This window comes from Centropristis striata, chromosome 16 (genome assembly GCF_030273125.1).
Source record: "Centropristis striata isolate RG_2023a ecotype Rhode Island chromosome 16, C.striata_1.0, whole genome shotgun sequence".
Taxonomy (NCBI): Eukaryota; Metazoa; Chordata; class Actinopteri; order Perciformes; family Serranidae; genus Centropristis; species Centropristis striata.
Genome location: NC_081532.1, coordinates 5,716,498 through 5,739,876, shown reverse-complemented (window position 1 = coordinate 5,739,876; position 23,379 = coordinate 5,716,498). Strand labels below are relative to the sequence as shown.

The 23,379-nt window shown below is 38.9% G+C and overlaps 1 protein-coding gene across 2 annotated transcripts in view; it reads left to right on the top strand.

Moving 5' to 3' along the window:
- dync1h1 (dynein, cytoplasmic 1, heavy chain 1) overlaps positions 1-23,379 on the top strand; it is a 56,240-nt gene that overhangs the window by 7,098 nt on the left and 25,763 nt on the right. For both annotated transcript variants that reach the window (XM_059352652.1, XM_059352650.1), the window contains exons 9-42: positions 475-897; positions 1,362-1,541; positions 1,675-1,824; positions 1,966-2,112; positions 2,839-2,979; positions 3,567-3,743; positions 4,331-4,441; positions 4,888-5,007; positions 5,120-5,359; positions 5,889-6,044; positions 6,157-6,270; positions 7,303-7,413; positions 7,515-7,724; positions 8,423-8,569; positions 9,624-9,790; positions 9,892-10,065; positions 10,395-10,749; positions 11,815-12,009; positions 12,097-12,379; positions 12,472-12,572; positions 13,227-13,386; positions 14,338-14,578; positions 15,043-15,226; positions 15,383-15,595; positions 16,584-16,822; positions 17,271-17,427; positions 17,518-17,742; positions 18,382-18,612; positions 19,470-19,610; positions 19,716-19,949; positions 20,780-20,986; positions 21,076-21,197; positions 21,699-21,864; positions 22,523-22,686. In XM_059352652.1, the coding sequence (XP_059208635.1) occupies positions 475-897; positions 1,362-1,541; positions 1,675-1,824; positions 1,966-2,112; positions 2,839-2,979; positions 3,567-3,743; positions 4,331-4,441; positions 4,888-5,007; positions 5,120-5,359; positions 5,889-6,044; positions 6,157-6,270; positions 7,303-7,413; positions 7,515-7,724; positions 8,423-8,569; positions 9,624-9,790; positions 9,892-10,065; positions 10,395-10,749; positions 11,815-12,009; positions 12,097-12,379; positions 12,472-12,572; positions 13,227-13,386; positions 14,338-14,578; positions 15,043-15,226; positions 15,383-15,595; positions 16,584-16,822; positions 17,271-17,427; positions 17,518-17,742; positions 18,382-18,612; positions 19,470-19,610; positions 19,716-19,949; positions 20,780-20,986; positions 21,076-21,197; positions 21,699-21,864; positions 22,523-22,686 (6,386 nt within the window). The remainder of the gene's footprint in view (positions 1-474; positions 898-1,361; positions 1,542-1,674; positions 1,825-1,965; positions 2,113-2,838; positions 2,980-3,566; positions 3,744-4,330; positions 4,442-4,887; positions 5,008-5,119; positions 5,360-5,888; positions 6,045-6,156; positions 6,271-7,302; positions 7,414-7,514; positions 7,725-8,422; positions 8,570-9,623; positions 9,791-9,891; positions 10,066-10,394; positions 10,750-11,814; positions 12,010-12,096; positions 12,380-12,471; positions 12,573-13,226; positions 13,387-14,337; positions 14,579-15,042; positions 15,227-15,382; positions 15,596-16,583; positions 16,823-17,270; positions 17,428-17,517; positions 17,743-18,381; positions 18,613-19,469; positions 19,611-19,715; positions 19,950-20,779; positions 20,987-21,075; positions 21,198-21,698; positions 21,865-22,522; positions 22,687-23,379) is intronic.

Genomic DNA, 23,379 nt, shown 5'->3' with positions numbered 1-23,379 from the left:
GAAGGGGCAAATAGTTGTTTGCATTTAATTGAACTAGATTACATAGACTGTAATGGAAACCGCTCAATTTGTCAGGTGCATGCAACATTAATGACAATTGGTCAGTCTGTCGGCTTGACAGTCCTGTTTCACTGTAATATATAAATGACTGAAGTGAGACGAACAAGTCTAAAAAATCTTGAACAAATTTTTCCTTTTGAGGACATATTATGTAGTTGAGAAAAGGTGATAAGATGATTGCAATATCTACAATACTTGGCATATTGCATATGTTCATTGCCACAATAATATCATATTGTGATTTAACCATCTTGAAAATATTGCATCATGAATGCATGCATTCATCTGGTGTTTTTTCCACATATAATAAAAATACTTTTGTATTTAAGATGAATATTTGAATAATGTTTTTGTTTTTGCCTCTTACAATGCATGTTTTCAGTTGTTTTTTTCCTCTTCATCCGGTCAAATCAGGTGCAGCAGCGTAACCTCGGTGTGTCTGGCCGCATCTTCACCATCGAGAGTACTCGTGCCCGGGGACGAACCGGCAACATGCTCAAGCTCAAAGTCAACTTCCTCCCAGAGATCATCACTCTGTCCAAAGAGGTCAGAAACCTCAAGTGGCTGAGCTTCCGTGTTCCTCTGGCCATCGTCAACAAAGCCCACCAAGCTAACCAGCTCTACCCGTTCGCCATCTCTCTGATCGAGAGCGTGCGCACCTACGAGCGCACCTGTGAGAAGGTGGAGGAGAGGTCCTCCATCTCCCTGCTGGTGGCCGGGCTGAAGAAAGAGGTTCAGGTTCTCATTACTGAAGGCATCACTCTGGTGTGGGAGTCCTACAAGCTGGATCCTTATGTTCAGAGGCTGGCTGAGACCGTTTTCAATTTCCAGGAGAAGGTCAGTATGTCATTATAAAATAGTTTTTATACAGTCATGGAAAAACTATTAGAGCATTGTTTTCTTCAATTTCTTGTTCATTTTAATGCCTGGTACAACTAAAGGCACATTTGTTTGGACAAATATAATGATAACAACAAAAATAGCTGATAAGAGTTTTATTTAAGAGCTGATATCTAGACATTTAACATCTTGGTTTTCTTGATAATAACCAAAATCATCATCAAGAAAACCATGGAAAATGTCTAGATATTGGCAAATTCGCAAAACTAATGTACCTTTAGTTGTACCAGGCATTAAAATGAATAAGAAATTGAATGAATAAGAAAACAATGGGTGGTCTAATCATTTTTTCCATGATTGTATAAATACCAACTCAAGCTCTAACTCTACCATAAGAATCAAACAAGTGCCATTGTTTAATTGCCTTTTATTCCTTCTTTTTCTTTCTTTGTTGTTTCCAGGTGGACGACCTCTTGCTGATTGAGGAGAAAATTGATCTTGAGGTTCGTTCTTTGGAGACTTGTATGTTTGAGAACAAGATCTTCTCTGAGATCCTGAACCGAGTCCAGAAGGCTGTAGACGACCTCAATCTCCACTCCTACTCCAACCTGCCCATCTGGGTCAACAAGCTCGACATTGAGGTTGGCACCACAAAGCAATAAAAAATGTTTTTGTTCTCCTTCAGGTTGTTTTAAACCACAATGGAAATACTTTTCAACCTTTGTTGATCTGAATGGTTTTCACACAGAATTGATTTTTGTTTTGTTTTCATAGATTGAACGCATCCTGGGAGTGCGTCTGCAGGCCGGCCTTAAAGCCTGGACTCAGGTGCTCCGTGGTCAGGTAGAGGACAAGGCTGATGTGGACATGGACACCGAGGCTCCACAAGTGAGCCACAAACCTGGAGGGGAGCCCAAGATCAAGGTACCCGTTGGGACTGTATTGACTCTTGCTGCCTAATGCCTTATATTATTTTAATGATTTTATATTTCTTCTAAAACCCTGGGAAACCTTGGCTTCCTGGACACTGCTCACTCAAGCCTTTCTATTATTTCCTTTTCCCAGAATGTCATCCACGAGCTGAGGATCACCAACCAGGTGATCTACCTGAACCCACCGATTGAAGACTGCCGCTACAAGCTCTACCAGGAGATGTTTGCCTGGAAGATGGTCATCCTTTCTCTTCCCAGGATTCAGAGCCAGAGATACCAGGTAGAGATGACTCAGCAGTCTGAGTAGTAGGGATGTGACTCCTGCTGCAGGAAGCCACAATAAGGATGCTTTTCTGAATGTCTGTTCAATCTAGCTTGTGCCTGTAGGGTCAAATTATGTTTATACTGCCATATTTATACCCCCCCATCAATTCATCCACTCATGCACAGGCCTATAGTCTTTCATTTATAACCTTGTAATCATTTATTTACTAGATACTACTAGATGACCTAGATTGACCTTTATTTATTGCATAGCAGTAACTTATTTATAAGCCACATTGCTTTATGAATTTAAGAAATAAGGGAAAAATGAATAAATAGAAATAAATAAAAACTCTTTGAAGAATTTAAATTGCCATACTGATACTATATTTTGCCATATTTATACCATTAATCTGTTCATACGGTCAGATTTATTTATACTATTTACATCTCCCAGATTGCCTCTGTCTAGGTCTTCTTGCTTGTACATATGTTTTTACGTTTACGTTTTATATCTTTTACTTATATTTTATATTTCATGTTTATTGCTGTTTGCACCGGGGATAAGAGGGAAGCGCAACTTAATTTCTCCATATGTCCTGTACATATGGCAGCATTGATAAATAAAGTTGACTTGACTTTCGTAGCATAAAGGCGGTTTCAAATGACTAGAATAAGTTGTATTTTATTTTAGTTCAAATCTCAAATACAGAGAGGCATCACTTCTGTCCTTCCTCACCAGGTGGGAGTCCACTACGAGCTGTCGGAGGAGGAGAAGTTCTACAGAAATGCTCTGACCAGGATGCCAGACGGCCCTGCAGCTTTAGAGGAGGCCTACAATGCTGTCGAAGACATCGTCAATGAGGTGGAGCAGTACGTCAAGGTAAGAGTTCTCTACAACACAATCGTTTTCTGGACTCAATATATTGACTTTTTGTGCTTTTTTTGTGTTGTGTTTAAAGTAAAGCTGCATGTGTTTGAACAACTATATTTCTCAAGCAGCAAATCCAGCTGTTTATGTTATTTTAATAATCAAATAATATAAAACATAACGATTATCTCATTGTAATGTTTTGTTCACAGAGCCTGGAATTCTATTATTTGTTTTGGTTGTAGTTTATTTATTTATCTAGGATATTTTAATATTTATTTTCCACATTTAAATTCCAATGTTAAATATTCTCGAGATTAAAAAATTCATTGCTGTGGGAAAAGATGTACTTATTATGCTTTAATATCGTTATAAAACTAAAACAACATCGATACAACGATACTATTGTTTATCGTGATAGTTTCTGGGTAAAATATATCGTCCTAAAAATGTGTTATCATGACAGGCCTATCTACCTTAAAACTACTTTGTTTAGGAACAGCTTTAAGGAAATGAAATACAAAATGACTGTTTTCTTTAGTGCTGTCTGTACATTAGTACGTGAGTATCATTCCCTTTTCTTTGCTGCCCCTGTGCAGGTGTGGCTGCAGTACCAGTGCTTGTGGGACATGCAAGCCGAGAACATCTACAACCGTCTGGGTGAAGACCTCACCAAGTGGCAGGCCCTGCTGGTCCAGATCCGTAAAGCACGCGGAACATTTGACAACGCAGAGACACGCAAAGAGTTTGGGCCTGTTGTCATCGACTACGGCAAGGTAATAATCAGTGAAAAACATTTCTCTAACATCTTCTGTTTTTAAATTGAGTTTTTCATTATTTTATTGTTTTAGTATGTTATTGTTTTCATTGTTTTTTTAAATTTATTACTATATTTGTGTATGATTTTGTTGTATTTTAATAACTTTACAGCATTTTGGTCAACTGGGGCAGTTTTTTTTTTTTTTTTGAACAAGGTGTATTTGAGATTTTCACCATATAACTAACTTAACATAACTTATCCCTGGTCACCACCCCACCAACCAGACCTGTGCCACTAAATCAAAGATAGTAATTTTATGTACTTGTTGATAAGGTTAGACACGTAAATAAATATATAGCAAAGACAAAAAACAACTATGTAATTCATGTTAAGAATTTAAAGGATTCTAATTCTGAATTACATAATTGTTTTTTCTCTTTAAACTCTCTTCTATTTGAACCCCCTTATTTTTGCAAACTTGTTTCATTTTAATGCAGATTTTATATTTGTAATTTTATTTTTGCTGCTTCATTTTCTAAATTGAATATCATTTTTTATGTGTATGATGTTTTACCAAATGTTTGTGTTTGTCCCTGACAACAGGTCCAGTCCAAGGTGAACCTGAAGTACGACTCCTGGCACAAAGAAGTTCTCAGCAAGTTCGGCCAGATGCTCGGCCAGAACATGCAGGACTTCCATGCCCAGATCTCCAAGGTAACGCATAATATGATGGAGAAAATTGTCCTTTCCAGTTACAGGGTTCGTAAGGGTGCTTGAAATCCTTGAAAAAGGTTAAAAAGTGCTTGTAAATGCTTGAAATTCTTACTGTATTTCTCTTGCAATCTGACTATATCCATCTATAGACTATAGATAATCACATGTTCAATGTGAAAAATAATGAGTAGCCTATCTGAAATGAAGACTGTTCCTCCTAAAAGTGTAATACCATCACTGTTGGTATGGTTAAATGAAATCTCCCCCTTTTTAGTACGCAAGTACTCATCTAAAACATGCAATTTACAACAGGTGTAAGATACTGGAAAAGCTTGAAAATTGAACTTGAAAGTGCTTGAAAAGTGTACGAACCCTGCAGTTAAGTCACATTGGTTTTGAAGAGATCAGAAGATTATTTTATGAATTTCTTTCTTTTTCCTCAATAGTCCCGTCAAGAACTTGAACAACATTCTGTGGACACGGCGAGCACCTCAGACGCCGTCAACTTCATCACTTATGTCCAGACACTGAAACGCAAGATCAAGCAGTTTGAGAAAAATGTGGACGTAAGTACTCTAAAACATTAAGTATCCTCTCCTGTATTGTTTTGTATCACTGCTTGCTTCATTAAAAACCAGTCCGGGGTCCTAATCTGATTCTCCCTCCTTTTTTTTTTAGTTGTTCCGTAACGGCCAGCGTTTGCTGGAGAAGCAGAGGTTCCAGTTCCCTCCATCTTGGCTCTACATCGACAACATCGAAGGTGAATGGGGCGCCTTCAGTGACATCATGAAGCGCAAGGACACCGCTATCCAGCAGCAGGTGGCGAACCTGCAGATGAAGATCGTCCAGGAGGACAAAGCTGTGGAGAACCGCACCACTGACCTGCTCAACGACTGGGAGAAGACCAAACCAGTCGCTGTAAGAGAAATTAAATTTGAAATACAGTCATAGAAAAAAGTACCCCTTGTTTTCTTCAATTTCTTGTTCATTTTAATGCCTGGTACAACTAGTTTGTTTAGACAAATGTAATGATAACAACAAAAATAGCTGATAATAGTTTAATTTAAGAGCTGATATCTAGCCGGTTTTAATGGTTTTCTTGATAATGATTTTGCTTATTATCAAGAAAACCATGGAAAATGGCTAAATATCAGCTCTTAAATTAAACTCTTAAGAGCTATTTTTCTTTGTTTTCATTATATTTGTCTAAACAAATGTACCTTTAGTTATACCAGGCGTTAAAATGAACAAGAAACTGAAGAAAACAAAGGTCTAACATTTTTTTTCCATGACTGTATCTATACACTACAATCGCTCCTGGAAGTACAGCAGTTGAAGCATTTGCTGTTGTGACATTATTGACCTGAAAATATGATAAAATCTTTTTAAATTGAATTATTTGCCTTTTTAAAAAAAAAAAAATCTAACTGTTAATCTGTTCCTGCAGGGTAATCTGCGTCCAGAGGAGGCTCTTCAGTCTCTGACCATCTATGAGGGCAATTTCGGCCGTCTGAAGGTTGAAAGGGAGAAGTGCGCCCGAGCCAAAGAAGCCCTGGAGCTCACCGACACCGGCCTGCTCAGCGGCAGCGAGGAGAGGGTGCAGGTAATGCCAGCAGGCTTTATAAACAAACCCAATATGTACAAGTTACAGCTCTTACCTTAGCGATGCCTTAACTTTTATTTTGACTTGTTTCTGTCTTTCTGGCGACTCGTAGGTGGCACTCGAGGAGCTTCATGACCTGAAGGAGGTTTGGTCCGAGCTGTCAAAGGTCTGGGAGCAGATCGACCAGATGAAAGAGCAGCCGTGGGTCTCTGTACAGCCTCGCAAGGTAACAACACAATTATCATTCAGATCATTACATGTTTTTTCGTTTTCGTGTTTTTTCATTTTCGTTTTTTTAACTTTATTTTTATGAAGTCATTCATTTTACAGTATACTTAGAAAGAGAGAAATGAAAGGAAAAGAACAAGAAAGAAAAGGCACAGATGGAAAAAATATAGATACGTATATATATTATTACACAGGGAGAGAAGAATCATTGTAAAAATGTGTACATTTCAAGGGGTAGGTCCAGGGTTTAGAGATATTTCAGTCATTTTTGTTCCATTTTTCCATAGTCTATCCTTCATATAATTAATTCTTTATATTATTTTTATTTCTTATTTAATCAAATTGTGTGTAGAAACTCTGTGCACAACTGTAGCACTAGAGGGTCCAGCAACGGTCTGCTTGAAGTGCCTCACCCAAGAACAAAGGCCTTGTCACAATTTTTTATCTATAGAGCAATTACTCTGTGGAATAATCTGCCTCACTACCTCTGTTGCACTGAAAGTAAACAGGTTTTAAAAAGAAACTGAAATCTTATTTTATACAAGCTGTACATTTTTAAATGTTGTTCTTACCTTTTCTTTTCTTAGCATTTTGTGATTGACTTTACCTGTAAATGTATGATATGTTGAGAATATGTTTTTCTTGTGTATATGATATGTTATTCCTGTGGACCCCAGGAAGACTAGCTGGTTACTAAGGTACCAGCTAATGGGGATCCTTAATAAATATACAAATAAACAAATATCAAAACAGGACAGAAACACATCACATCAAATAGGACAGTAGGGGGCACTGTACTCAAGCAAAAAAAAAATGAAACAGAGCAGATTATTAGTTGTTATTAACTGCCTCCAGTTCAAGATGACCTGTCCATTTCCTCCAGAATGTAGTAAATTTGTCTATGCACAAGTTCAAGGAAAAAGTCAGTTTTTCCATGTCATAAATTTCTTTCACAATTGCAAAATATCATTACATGTTTACTGTTTATTTGTGAAATTCTTTGCATACAACTTTTCTTTTGTGTTTGCAGCTGCGTCAGAGTCTGGATGGTCTCCTGAACCAGCTGAAGAACTTCCAAGCGAGACTGAGACAGTACGCCTCCTACGAGTTCGTCCAGAGGCTGCTCAAGGGTTACCTAAAGGTCAGCAGCTAGCTTTTCCTCACAAAGCGCACATTTTTTGCTCTCCAAAAACGTTTGAAAGATAGTTATTAAATTCTCCAACTTTTCCTTCCTTTCACCAGGTTAACATGTTGGTGATTGAGCTGAAATCGGAGGCTCTGAAGGACCGTCACTGGAAGCAGCTGATGAAGCGTCTGCATGTGAACTGGGTCCCGTCAGAGCTGACCCTGGGACAGATCTGGGATGTGGATCTGCAGAAGAATGAGATGGTGGTGAAGGATGTTCTCCTGGTAGCCCAGGGAGAGATGGCTTTGGAGGAGTTCCTTAAACAGGTGAAGAAGGAGACTTATTAGAGCCACCAAATAATAATTTGCATTGGAAAAACACCAATTTAACAAAATAGGATTTGTTAAATTGTAAATTTGTGTCTTCTTTGTCAGGTTTTAACACATTGACGCCTGGAAAGCGTTTACGTCGTTTTGTAGTATTTTTATAAGCTCTCAAATACCTTTTTGAATTTCATTTCTATCTGCTACAGAGGCTGAAAAATCTATTATTTAGTAGAAGAATTGACACTTTTTTTTCCCAGAATTTCCAGAAAATTAGAGGCTTATTTTAAAATCGCCCAGCAATTTTTCAGGCCTCAATGGGTTAAATTGGTGACAACATATAAACACCTTCAAATGCACAACATGGGTCAAAAATGACCTTGTGCATTAGAAGCGTAGTGATTAAAAAAAAAAGGGGTTTTATTCAAAAAGTAAGAAATGAAAACAAAAAATTTGGATGTACGATGATGAAAAACAAGTTATTTGAGGAAAACCTGGAATACTGAATGATGTAATAAATTAATTGCAAAGATATAGAATATAAAAACTTAGTCGGGTCACTTTAGACCCATGTTGTGCATCAAAGGGTTAGTGAGTGCAGTTGTGATGTTCACCTACAGTTTCCAGTCCAAATGATTATAAATTACTCTGGTGTGTAGAGTTGTCTTCTAATAACAATTCTGTGTTTTTTGTTTCCTCAGATCCGTGAAGTGTGGAACTCGTACGAGCTCGACCTGGTAAACTACCAGAACAAGTGTCGTCTGATCAGAGGCTGGGACGACCTCTTCAACAAAGTCAAGGAGCACATTAACAGCGTGTCTGCCATGAAGTTGTCTCCATACTACAAGGTAAACTACTGTCTTAATGAAAACAACATTTCATTTATTTAATTGTCATTGCATATCACGACACAACGGAACTAAGATGACATCAATCACTCACTTAGCAGCATAAGAAAGGAAAATAAAAAGTGACTGTCGGCATCAATGAATAAATAGATATGGAGTAAAATACAAAGAGCAATTTAAAAGTGTCATGAAAGTGCATATCAACCAGTGGTGGAAAAAGTCTACAGATCCCTTACTGAAGTAAAAGTACTAATACCACACTTTGAAATTACTTCACGACAAATAAAAGTCCTGCATTCAAAGTAAAAGTACAAAAGTCTCAGCATCAAAATGTACTTAAAGTATCAAAAGTAAAAGTACTCGTTATGCAGAATGAACCCACTCAGAAAGTTATATATTGAAAATATGTTATTGGGTTGTTATTATTATTATTGATGCAAAACAGTGTTTACATTTTTCAGGGTAGGGCTCATTTAAACTACTTAATATCCTGTTGTGAGGTTAAATAAAAAAAATAAAAAAAATCAAATCACTTTAAATGTATTAGGTTTTTTATGTTAAATCTCGACCTGAAAACTAACTAAAGCTGTCAGCTAAATGTAGTGGAGTAAAAAGTACAATATTTACCTTAAAATATAGTGAAGTAGAAGTTACATTAAATGGAAATACTCCAGTAAAGTACAAGTACCTCAAAATTGTACTTAAGTACAGTTGAGTAAATGTACTTTGTTACATTCCACCACTGATATCAACACAGTCCAGCTTAGTTTAGCTTAGCCTTTCAGCAGCTCACTTATGAAGCTGTATTTCATGTCGTTAGTCCGTTAGACCCTAAGCCTGAGGGAAGGGTGTCAAAAAGTGTCTGGTTAGGGTGAGTAGGGACCGCTGTGATACTTGCTGCTCTTCTCTGCAGCCTCAAGGCTTGGGAGAGGGCCACCAATGATCCTCTGGGCTGTTTTAATTACCCGCTGTGATTCTGTTAAAGATTGTACAAATATTTAATTTTTCAGAAATTCATCAACACCGTGCTCCTCCTCTTCTTTCTTCCTCCCAGGTGTTTGAGGAAGACGCTCTGAGCTGGGAGGACAAGCTGAACCGCATCATGGCTCTGTTCGACGTTTGGATTGACGTCCAGCGTCGTTGGGTCTATCTGGAGGGAATCTTCACCGGCAGCGCTGACATCAAACACCTGCTGCCTGTAGAGACCCAGAGGTTCCAGAGGTAAATACATTATTTTTACACTATTTAAACAACCAGAATTCATTTTAAAATGTTAATATGATATGATATTACTTATTTATATGTGTCTGTTTATTTTACAGTATCAGCACAGAGTTCTTGGCCCTGATGAAGAAGGTGACGAAGTCTCCTCTAGTGATGGACGTGCTGAACATTCAGGGAGTGCAGAGGTCTCTGGAGCGTCTGGCCGACCTTCTGGGAAAAATCCAGAAAGCCCTCGGAGAATACCTGGAGAGAGAGAGATCCTCCTTCCCCAGGTGAGATGGGACTGGCTTTTGTACACTTCAGTCAAAGTTTTTGATGAATTTATGTCTTGTGACTGCCTTAGGAGCGCAGAATTTATTGTTTTTACAGGATCTGATTAGTGCAAACTATTTATTTTTTGGTGAGATTTTAAATTAACCTTGTAGAGTGATTTTGGTGAAATGTCATTATTTTAAGCCATGATCATGATAAACTGTGCAGTTTTGGTGATTTTAAAAAAAATGTTTTATTGTATTTTCTTTCTCTGTAAGACTCTTGCAGGTTGTGGGGTTCAGAGGGTTAATTATCCTGATTTGATCCATCACACTCTTTATGCTTTCAGGTTCTACTTTGTGGGAGACGAGGATCTGCTTGAAATCATCGGCAACAGTAAGAACGTGGCCAAACTGCAGAAGCACTTCAAGAAGATGTTTGCAGGTGTGTCCAGCATCCTGCTCAACGAGGACAACACCGTGGTGCTGGGAATCTCGTCCCGCGAGGGTGAGGAGATTCTCTACAAGACGCCCGTCAACCTCATCGAGCACCCCAAGATCAACGAGTGGCTGACGCTGGTGGAGAAGGAGATGAGGGTGACGCTGGCCAAGCTGTTAGCCGAGTCTGTGACAGAGGTCGCCTCCTTCAACAAGGGCTCGGCCGTGGACCTGAGCCAGTACATCAACTGGATAGATCGTTACCAGGTTCATATTGAGACAATTTATTCTAAACAAGATTCAACACATATTGGCCCTCAGTTATCAAACGAGCGCGGATCTGAGCTTATATTTTGTCTTACGACAATCACAGAATAAGAATGATTGTCTGTTGATAAATGTGGCGGCTCGAAACAAGCGTAATTTAAAAACCATGTCCTTATATATCTCAAAATAGTTATAAACTCAAACAAGTTCACTGAATATTTTACATTTGAAGCACAGACGTAAAGGTTTTCACAGCCTTTTGGTTGAAGGAGGTAAACAATGTTTTAAAGTAAGTTTTAATTCCAAAAGAAGAGGAATTTCTCAGAGGCAGAAACAGCTGCAACACAACAAACTGGTTTTGTTTGGCAGCATAAAAAGTGAAAAGGAAGGAAATCAGTGGTGCTGTCAGCAGAGAAGCAGTGGACCATTCAACTATTTCATTTATACGTCGTGATATATAAAGCCTAATAGCCTATATAATATCTAAATATTGTTGTTATTATTATGAAGGAGAGACATTATTCACTTCTTTACATTTGGTAATAATTCTGTCCCAGTCAGAGGAGCGTGTGGCTTCGCTGATTGGAAATGTTTCTATTGGGTCAGAACCGCTGGTGAAGGAGACACTGACGCTCCGGTGTCCAGCAGGATAATAATAAAAATAATAACGGTAAACGGTAGAAGACAACATTTAATAGCCTCGGCTAGTATTCTGGTTAAAGAATTTCCTGGTAGCAGTGTATATTTATTTTAAAATTGGGTTTTAACGATAAATGATGTCGCCTAAACATGCTTGCATGATACTATAGTCTAAGATCAATTCTCTGACTGTGGACGTGTGGACTTCATGCTGACTCAAATTTGCGTACACGAGCTGAGAGCAGACGTGAGATCTGTTCGTACCCTCCGCTCACGTCCAAATTGATAAATGCCGAGCCTTGTAGAAATGATCATGCGCCCACTTTACGTACACTTTCTGCCGTGTGTTCGTTTGATAAACGAGGGCCATTGAAATCAAGCAATGTGTTAATGTAATCTCACTTGATTTGTTTCCCCTTTTCACAGGCCCAGCTGGTGGTCCTGTCCACTCAGATCGCCTGGTCTGAGAACATCGAGTACGCTCTGACCACCATCTCAACTGGCGGGGACATGAACCTCATGCAGGGAGTTCTGTCAAACGTCCAGGCGACCCTGAACGTGCTGGCCGACACCGTGCTGATGGAGCAGCCTCCACTCCGCAGGAGGAAACTGGAGCACCTGGTTAGAGGGATTCCTTAAAGTACACATTTAAAAAGGATGTTGTCTGATGAAAAGTGTTTCTGAAATCTCTCCTCTGCTCCGCGTTAGATCACCGAGCTGGTCCACCAGCGTGACGTGACCAGGACTCTGATCAAGAACAAGATCGACAACCCCAAGTCCTTCGAGTGGCTCAGCCAGATGCGCTTCTACTTCGACCCCAAGCAGACAGACGTCCTGCAGCAGCTGTCCATTCAGATGGCCAATGCCAAGTTCAACTATGGCTTCGAGTACTTGGGTGTCCAGGACAAACTGGTCCAGACGCCCCTGACAGACCGCTGCTATCTCACCATGACCCAGGCTCTGGAGGCCCGCCTTGGAGGGTCACCATTCGGTATTGAAGCATTTTTCTACTTGTTTTCAACTATAAAAATTGCAGATTTACATTTAGGATGATTAACTTCACTGAGTTTGTCCTCCGTTTAGGTCCTGCTGGCACAGGAAAGACCGAGTCCGTGAAAGCTCTCGGACACCAGCTGGGACGCTTTGTCCTGGTCTTCAACTGTGATGAGACATTTGACTTCCAGGTATATAGCACACATATTTTTATTAAGATAATTCATAGACAAAACAACAACACTGCCCTACAAAATATAACTGCAGTAACTGCGCAAAGGGTAAAACTGAGAGAAATTGCTTCAAAGTTTATCATTTTTTAACTGACCAGCCAAATGGGTTATAGGTAGGTAAGTCATATTATGACACTTAGAGTGCAGTAACTTCATTTTTGGAGATTTTAGCATAAAAATTACATCTTCAATACAAACTGTTTCTGCATTACTATTAGAACCTTTTACAGCAAAACCATAGTGCAGGAACTACAATGTTGTTTTCAAAGTGTTTATCATATTAAGTCTAAAATACACAAATCATTGAATAGAATTGTTAAACTATTGTTATATTTTTGTCTTAATATAATTTTATCTCACTTGTTTACTTCATCACTATCTGGATAATAATTTCCCTATCAAATTAACTTATAATTTCTATTATTCTTGTCTTTACTATTCGACTCAATGAGGAAATACAAGGCTACACTGTATCACAGTATTATTTCTCTGAAGTTATAACTCAGTTTTGACCAAAAATGTAGTTACTGTAGTTAGGCTTTGTAGGGCACAACACACCATGAGAGATCAGTGAAACACTTTGACATTATGTGATTCTTTCTCTTTTTTTAGGCCATGGGTCGTATCTTCGTGGGTCTCTGCCAGGTGGGAGCATGGGGCTGCTTCGACGAGTTCAATCGTCTGGAGGAGAGAATGCTGTCTGCCGTGTCGCAGCAGGTCCAGTACATCCAGGTGGCCTTGAGGGAGCACAGCAACCCCAACAGAGACAGGAGTACGTGTAATATTTTTTTAACCCTCAGGGCAGGTTGAGCACATTTTACGCTCTTTTCATTCTTCATTTGTTAATAGTTTTGGCTGAATTCATGCATTTGGCATGAATTTTGGCAAGATTGTGTATTTTTATTTGCTCTTGTTATTTCCAGCTCAGCTCCTGCAGTAAGGCTAAAATACACTTCTACAAACAATAGTTACACTCTTCAGGTTGAGCCATTGTAACCCATTCAAAATGCATTCCGCTTTCCCGGCTTTAATGGTAGAATAACGCAAGAGCGCCCACGGTTTTAATGGTAGAAATGTGGTAATGCTTTCACGCCTTAAATGGGTTAAAGCATAATAAATGCATTTTATTAAATCTTGCTGTCAATCTAGGCTTTGGCCTTTGAATTTACTACTTTCCACCAGATTGAGTAATTTTGACCATATTCAGAATATAGAGAAAAAACATATGATTTATACACATAATCTACACACACAAGCATGAGCTACTTCAAATAAATCTTGGGTCATCTTGAATCAAAGATCAAAGATGAGACATGACAAATTCATAACAAAAAAATAATTATATACACAGCTGACTGCAGCCAGGTCTATAGGAATGGTGGCATCATGCCAGATATCTGGCATATAAAGGATTAAAATATTCTTTAAAAAATAATAATAATAATAATAATTTTAAAAATAAATTGGTGTTTATCAATAATGAGATCAGATGTAGGGGGAAAAAGTACAATGAAAGTTGAATATAATAATGTTTTATTTTTTTTTATAGCTTGCTTTTTAGGAGCACATTTTATGCGCTAAGCAGTAAAAGTGCGCATAAAATTTGAACCGGCCCTGAGGGTGAAGAGAATGTCCAGATTAAAGTGAATGCTTAGAAAGAGGATGCATTAAAATATATTACTGCATTGTTAATAAACAAATATATTATCTATTATCCGTTCAGGTGTGCCAGTCACCACAGAGCTCCTTAATAAGCAGGTCAAGGTGAGTCCAGACATGGCCATCTTCATCACCATGAACCCGGGCTACGCCGGCCGCTCCAACCTGCCCGACAATCTGAAGAAGCTGTTCCGTAGTTTGGCCATGACCAAACCCGACCGGCAGCTCATCGCCCAGGTCATGCTCTACTCTCAAGGTTTCCGCACCGCCGAGATCCTCGCCAAGAAGATCGTGCCTTTCTTTAAGTATGTACCGTTTGAAAATTATCTCAAAGCTAGGGCTGGCCAAAATATAGATATAAAATGTGATATGAAATTAGTCCATTTCGCATATATCGATATAGTTCAGTTCTTTTTAATTTTTTTTGTATTCAACTGCTGCCCTTATTAGGGTTTGTCATATTTACTTCTTTTGTAATGTTCATTATTCTTTTCTCTGATAAATATATTCAGAAAAATATTTTATTTCATAGGCTATTTTTATTTAAGATATTTTTTAATTTAAATATGCACTTTATGGAGTTTTAATTTACTTAATTTACTCCTGTTGTTATACAATATTTATGTTCACTTAAATAAACAGTTTCAATAAAATAGCCTAAATATATCGGGAAATGACTTTTGGTTCATATTGCCCAGCCCTACTCAAAGCTATGAAGATTTTTCTCAGAATTCTTTCATGTCTGAATTTATCCTTGCCCATATTTCAGGCTGTGTGATGAGCAGCTGTCATCCCAGAGTCACTACGATTTCGGCCTTCGAGCTCTCAAGAGCGTGCTCATTAGTGCTGGAAATGTCAAGCGTGAGCGCATCCAGAAGATCAAGAGGGAGAAGTTGGAGCGTGGAGAGGTCGTTGATGAGAATGAAATAGCTGAAAACCTTCCAGAACAGGAGGTATGGAGAAGTATTCATTGTAGGACTTGGGAAATAAACTTTCTTTATTGTTTTACTATTGGATTTTTACAGCTCTGGCACATTTGTTTAAAGAATCCAGCTCGAAAATTGAGGAGCCTGAATGGTTGTTTCACTCGGTCTGTGTTTCTACTGTAGATCCTGATCCAGAGTGTGTGTGAGACCATGGTGCCCAAGCTGGTGGCGGAGGACATCCCTCTGCTGTTCAGCCTGCTGTCAGACGTCTTCCCTGGAGTTCAGTACATGCGTGGAGAGATGACCGCTCTGAGGGAGGAGCTGAAGAAAGTCTGTGCAGAGATGTACCTCACATACGGAGACGGTGACGATGTGGGCAGCATGTGGGTGGAGAAGGTACGTAGCTGAACCAGTTAGTGTTCAAGGTCCTTTTTAAAAAAACAAAAACAAATTGGTGGTTGTGGGCTGTGGATGTTTAGGGGGAGATAGCAGGGCAATAATAAATGCCACAAACTGGCATCATTGAATCCACAAGAGTCTCAGCTTTCCACTGAAACCCAGTTTATGTCTTTCAAAGTCTGTTTAGGGACCTCAGTGTGCACAAATAATCACATACAGTAGGCAGAAATGGCAAATTTTAACTACATGAGACAAACTATGTGGTTTTTGCCTTAAACTGCATGTTATAAAGTAGACGTATGTAAAGAGGAGACTTGTGGGAACACAGAGAGCCTATTTTCATTCAGATAGCATGACGTCTGAGGTCACATGAGCGCTATGAAAAAATGTTCCGAAGTCAAATTTTTATTTTTGTTGTCAGTTAAAAATAAGTTTAAACCTAGTTGTTGTTTTTAGTTTCATTTTTATGGAATATAAGAACCTTGCTGTTAAACATAGGGCCAAAAGTCATATCCTGATATATTTTGGTTGAAGATCTATATACGATATATATCCTGATATTTTTATCGCAAAGTGAGAGCAAATGTTAGTCAGTCAAATATGACATCTCACAAGTAGTTTTATTGAAACCGTTTATTTAAGTGAACATAAAAAATAATAATAACAATAATCAAAGCTCCATAAAGTGCACATTTGAATAAAAAATGATCTTAAATAAAAATAGCCTATGAAATAAAATAGGCCAATCTTTTTCTGAAATAAGTAATTTATATGAGAAAACAATAACAAACATTACAAAAGAATTAAATATGACAAACCCTAGTAAGGGCAGCATTTATATATAAAACATTTTTTTCAGTCACGATATATGCGATATGGTGTCATCTCCCCTTACAAGGCGACATGCATGACAATGCAGTATTCAAGGTGCTGGTATAGTTGGTAGTTACTTACATTTTTCTTCAACTCATTTATTTCCTTCCAGGTGCTGCAGTTGTTCCAGATCACACAGATCAACCACGGGTTGATGATGGTGGGACCCTCTGGTAGTGGAAAGACGATGGCATGGAGGGTTCTGCTCAAGGCCCTGGAGAGGCTGGAGGGTGTTGAAGGTGTGGCCCACATCATCGACCCCAAGGCCATCAGCAAGGACCACCTGTATGGAACCCTGGACCCCAACACCCGAGAATGGACTGACGGCTTGTTCACTCACATCCTCAGAAAGTGAGTTTGTTACACATTTCAATGTTCTCACTTCTTTCGTCAGACTGTAAAACAGCTCTCAGTCAGAGCAGGGAGGACAATAGACATATTGCCCTACAAAGCCATCCATTTCCATGGTTTTATTGATAATGATTTTGATCAAGAAAACCATGGAAAATGTTTAGATATCAGCTCTAAAATTAAACTCTTATGATCTATTTTTGTTGTCATTATATTTGTCCAAACAAATGTACCTTTAGTTGTACCAGGCATTAAAATGAACAAGAAATTGAAGAAAACAAGGGTCTAATAATTTTTTCCATGGATGTTTGAATTTCCTTCTGGATAAATAAAGTATCGATCTATCCATCTGTCAATGTAAAAAATATGTAGAAATCAACTCATCTTTATCCTGGTGAATAGGATTGTTGTTTTAAATAACTGGTGTAAAATATTCTTTTAATTTCAGGATTATTGACAACGTCCGAGGTGAACTGCAGAAGCGTCAGTGGATCATCTTTGATGGTGATGTCGACCCTGAGTGGGTTGAAAATCTCAACTCCGTGCTGGACGACAACAAACTGCTCACCCTTCCCAACGGAGAGCGTCTCAGCTTGCCACCAAATGTAAGAGAACAGCACTTTAAACACACATGTCTGTTTTTGTATCATTATAGCTGTATTGACCTGGGATTATTCCCCTCCCTCTCTCTCCAGGTGCGTGTTATGTTTGAAGTACAGGACCTGAAGTACGCCACCCTGGCCACTGTGTCTCGCTGCGGTATGGTTTGGTTCAGTGAGGACGTCCTCAGCACCGACATGATCTTCAACCACTTCCTCGCTCGCATTCGCAGCATCCCATTGGATGAGGGAGAGGATGAAGCTCAGCGCCAGAGGAAGGGCACAGAAGATGAGGAAGAGACTGCATCACCCATGTTGCAGGTAATTATAATAATATAATATATATTTTATTTAACCAGGTAAAAGTCTCATTGAGATTTTAAAAAAAAAATCTCTTTTCCAAGAGAGACCTGGCCAAGAAAGCAGCATAAAAAGAGACAAAAAGAGACTCAGACAGTTTTAAGTCCTTTTGAAAGTTGTTCCATGATAAATGGGTGTAAATTAAAGCTTTCTTACCTAACTCAGTTCTCACTCTTGGCTCCAGCATCTGGACAATATTTAGAGAGAGATTTAGACCATGTTGAGTTTGGTTTCAACACATGTTTCTAGACGGTAAGAGGGAAGCAGCCCAAGAATAGATTTATAGAAAAAAACTAACCTATGAGAGAGCCTGCAAACATACAAAGACGGCATTTGAGCCGTGGCATACAAAGTACAATGATGTGTACGATTTCAGTTATGAAACACAGAGCACAATGATAAACACAGTCCAGCTTCTTAAGGCTCTAATTAGTAGCATTCATAAAAAGCAGATCTGTACTGTAGTCCAGTAGAGGCAAGAAAATTGCAGAAATCAAATATTTCCTTGACTGAAAGAAATGAAATAAAAAATACAAAAAATGCGTTGACATTTCTTCCTACTGATGTGTTATTGCTCTCTGCTCTATTGTTCTATACTAGATTCAGCGTGATGCTGCAGCCGTCCTGCAGCCGTACTTCACCTCCACCGGCCTGGTGATCAAGGCCTTAGAGCACGCCTCCAAGATGGAGCACATAATGGACTTCACCCGCCTGCGCTGCCTGGGCTCCCTGTTCTCCATGCTGCACCAGGCCTGCCGTAACGTGGCGCTCTACAACAACAACCACCCCGACTTCCCCATGCCCATCGATCAGCTGGAGAGATACATGCAGGTAGGCCCGTCACCATAGTTACTAACGTAACTGTATCCCGAATTGGACACAGTTCGGCTGAGATTCTATCAAAATTCCACATGAACTACTAATCTAAATGATCATGTCATGCTTCCAATTAATCAAATGGTGTAAAACTAAAGTCTAATTTCTTATCTTTCAAACCGTATATTGTTGTAACCGTTACGTTAAGTTAGCCTCAGGTTTACCAGAGTCGGCTAAAGGAAGCTAACGCCGGTGAATTAGCCGTGCGCTATCTGTATCCCACATCAGACACTTGGATCTCCTCTCTGTAAAACAATAAAATACTACTTGTTGTTACTTGTTGTAAACAAACGGAGGTCGCTAAGTGAACACATCCTGCTGCAGCACATACACACTGTACTGCTACAGAGCTAACTGTTGGCCTGTTAGCACTGACTGCCCTGCCTCTCAAAGGAGCCACGCCTCTCTTACAGCGGACGCATTTTAACGCAGACTTTTTGTGCTTTTTAAGTAATACTGCAAAAGTCTATTTTATTTGTTTATTTTTTTATTTTAGTTTTATATGTTTTATTTATCTAGGATGTTTTAATATTAATTTTCCATATTTCAATTCCAATGTTTAAAATTCTTGAGATTTAAAAAGTAATTGCTGTGGAAAAGGATGTACTCAACAATTTTATCGTGATAGTTTCTGGGAAAATGTATCGTCCTAAAAAATGTGTTATCGTGACAGGCCTACATGCAGATAAAGTTGTTTTCTGCTCTCCTATTAACTAAAGGAAGCATTCTTATTGCTGTGATAGTAATGTGGAACTTAACCACTGCAAAAATGTATGCATTTTGTTAAAGTTGATTGCATTATCCCTCTACAGAGATATCTGATCTACGCTGTGCTGTGGTCCTTCTCTGGTGACGGACGACTGAAAATACGGGGTGAGCTCGGAGAATACATCCGACGCATCACCACCGTTCCCCTCCCATCCGCTCCTAATGTCCCCATCATCGACTATGAGGTACGGCCTCTTGGTGTTGATAAAGATTCTTCTCTTGAGTGAATTTAAAACTACTCTAGTCTTGTGACACCAGAATAACAACGCTGTTTCCTTCGTGTTGTGCAGGTGTGCATCTCTGGTGAGTGGCAGTCCTGGCAGGGCAAGGTGCCCCAGATTGAGGTAGAGACCCACAAAGTGGCGTCCCCGGATGTCGTGGTTCCGACCCTGGACACGGTTCGCCACGAGGCTTTGCTTTACACTTGGCTGGCGGAGCACAAACCTCTGGTGCTGTGTGGACCTCCCGGCTCTGGAAAGACCATGACGCTGTTCAGCGCCCTCAGAGCTTTGCCTGACATGGAGGTGAGAGACTGGAGATTTATTTTCTAAATAATTATCTTCATTGAAGTTTAACATATTCTGAACTGTTTTAATAAATATGAATCGACTGGGTTTAAATTAAGAAAATATTTTGTATTTGTCAATAGGGATCGGAATAATTAACTGATCAATTAATGGTCGTTAAGAATTTGGTCGATCACATGGAATTTTTAATCGATCTGTTTTTTTTTTTGTTTTGTTTTTTAATGTTATCTATAACTGTGTATCAGTATCACTGAACTGAAACACGGCCGGCGTTCAGTTCTGCGGCCGTACATCAATCAGCCAATGAGCTGAGAATTAAGTTGGATAGAGCTACAGTTTGCAAACTGAAAGTTGCAATAACAATTATAAAACACAGAAATACAAGAGGATTAATCTGAGCAAAACTAGCTTACTGTATCAATCATGCTAGCATGAATTACTGGGTTTTTCTTTAATGAATTTTATTTATTAATTTTATCCAAAACTTATTTCAACGAAACACACTTAAATATGCAAGATTACTTTGAAAACTCACCTAAAACATAAAACATTGAACTCCTTGACGTTATTTTACAGTTTAATCTCAGTTGAGTTAGTTTTACGATTGACAGGATCAAGTCTCTTTTTGTCCTTTCAAAATAATAGCGTCCGTTACCAAAACATGCTTTTGCATTGTACTGTATATATATCTTTTATGCGCATGTATGCATGCAGCTATTAATCCATTAATTGATCGTTAACGTTATAGATAATCGAGTTGGCAGGTTTCTTCCAAACACCCATCACTCTTTTCTAAATTTCTAAATGTTCCTCTTACTGTCTACCAGGTTGTGGGTCTGAACTTCTCCAGTGCCACCACCCCGGAGCTGCTGCTGAAGACCTTTGATCACTACTGCGAGTACCGCCGCACCCCCAACGGCGTGGTCCTCGCTCCCGTCCAGCTGGGCAAGTGGCTGGTGTTGTTCTGTGATGAGATCAATCTGCCAGACATGGACAAATACGGCACACAGAGAGTCATCTCTTTCATCAGACAGGTATGATCTGTTGCTAACAAACTTCAAATAGATTTCCCCTTGTTGCATTTTGCAGCAACTCTAATAACGTTTATCTGTTTTCTTTGCAGATGGTGGAACATGGAGGCTTTTACCGTACCTCGGACCAGACCTGGGTCAAACTGGAGAGGATCCAGTTTGTTGGAGCTTGTAATCCTCCCACTGACCCCGGCAGAAAGCCTCTCACACACAGGTACAGTACCCAGACTGATGAGAACAGTAATATAATCAGGGGTCGTACGGGTGCTTGAAATCCTTGAATTTAAATGTTGTATTTTCAAGGCTTAAAAGGTGCTTGGATTTTGGATAAAGTGCTTGTAAATGCTTGATATTATTTCTGTATTTCTCTTGCAATCTGACTATATCCATCTATAGACTATAGATAATCACATGTTCAATGTAAAAATAATGAGTAGCCTATCTGAAATGAAGACCGTTCCTCCTAAAAGTGTAATACCATCACTGTTGGTATGGTTAAGTGAAATCTCCCCCTTTTAGTATGTAAGTACTCATCTAAAACATGCAATTTACAACAGGTGTAAGATACTGGAAAAGCTTGAAAATTGACTTTGAAAGTCCTTGAAAAATGCTTGAATTTGACCACTGCTAAAGTGTACGAACCCTGTGTAATGAGAATGATGCTTAACATTGCATATGATTCGCCCTAACTGTGGCCATGCTGTGCTGTTTCTAGGTTCCTGCGTCATGTTCCTGTGGTGTATGTGGACTATCCCGGCCCAGCCTCTCTCACACAGATTTATGGGACATTCAACCGTGCCATGCTGCGCCTCATCCCCTCTCTACGTACCTACGCTGAGCCTCTTACTGCTGCTATGGTTGAATTCTACACCATGTCACAGGTAAGATGTAAAAACATCAAGTCTACTTAATAGTAGAGGTGGGAAAAAAATCGATACAGCATAGTATCGCAGTATTTTGCGTGGCAATTTAATATAGATTCATGACCGCCAAGTATTGATATTTAGGGCTCACTTTTAGGAATATACTGGAGATACTGGTATCATATGAAACTAGAAGATCTAAGGAATCTATAGGCAGGATATCATATCTGAAAGTTGATGAAATAAAGCTGCAAAGTTCGGCTCTTTCTATGTTTCATTCAAAGAAATTGAGAGCAGTGAAGGTTAAAGTTTTTGAAAATTTGATAAAATGCTGCAGTTGTTGTCGTCCATACATGTTTGATATCAGTTCAGTTCAGTTTGACTGAATATTTTGTTGGTCAGTCTGTGGGTTTGAATCATTGTGGAGAAATAAAAAGACTGAAGTGAGATGAATGCACTGAGAATTTTCTTTTATTTGACAAAACAATTCTTCATTGATTCTTCACCATATCCCAAAATTGCTTAAAATCGCAGTAATATTGTATCGGGATAAAATCGTATTGTGGGGCCGATACGCTGATTCACACCTCTACTTAATAGGATGTAAGCTTTTTGATCACGTCTTTCATTCACACTGTTACTAATTTGTTCTTGTTTCAATCCTTTTCCCCTTCAGGAGCGGTTCACCCAGGACACCCAGCCTCACTACATCTACTCCCCCAGAGAGATGACCCGCTGGGTCAGGGGTATCTTCGAGGCTCTGCGGCCACTTGAGACTCTGCCTGTGGAGGGTCTGATCCGCATCTGGGCCCATGAAGCTCTCCGTCTCTTCCAGGACAGGTCAGTGCTCTGAGGCTACTGAGAGGCTCTTCAATAAAGCTTTAAAAATGGCCAAAAAATCTTTAAAAAAAAAAAAGTCTTAAAACGTCTAAAATCCAATAATTTGAATTTAAGGCCTTAAAAATGTCTAGAATTCCCTTAAAATCTCATAAAATATCTTAAATACAATTTGAGAGGTCTTAAAATGTGTTAATGTTATTTTTATTTAAAACAAATGCATAAACTTCAGTCTCTCTTTTAAATGTTTTGATTTTTGAGGACACTATAACATAACTATGTAACGGAATTTATCGAGCACAACCAGCTAGTGTGCGCCGCAGTGTGTTACAGGTTATAGCATAGCAGTGGAGAAAACATAACAAAACCCCACAGCAAAGCCAAATTACTTGTGTAAGATGGGTGATTGCAAGTTCAATGATTTGTGGCTCCAGAACGAAAAATTTAATGCATGATTTCCGATTTTCCTTCATGTCTTTTTGTACTTTTTTTTTGCCATTATGGATGTGAAATAGGTCTTAAATTGTATTCATTATTATCTTTAAAAAGTCTTAAATTTGACTTGTTGAAACCTGCAGAGAAACTCTTTTTGTTTTTGTTTTTTTTGACTAATTGATTAATCTGAACGCCTAGGCAATTCACAAATATTTAGAAAGTGATTGATTTGGTAATAACGTGGCTTGTCTTAAACATTTT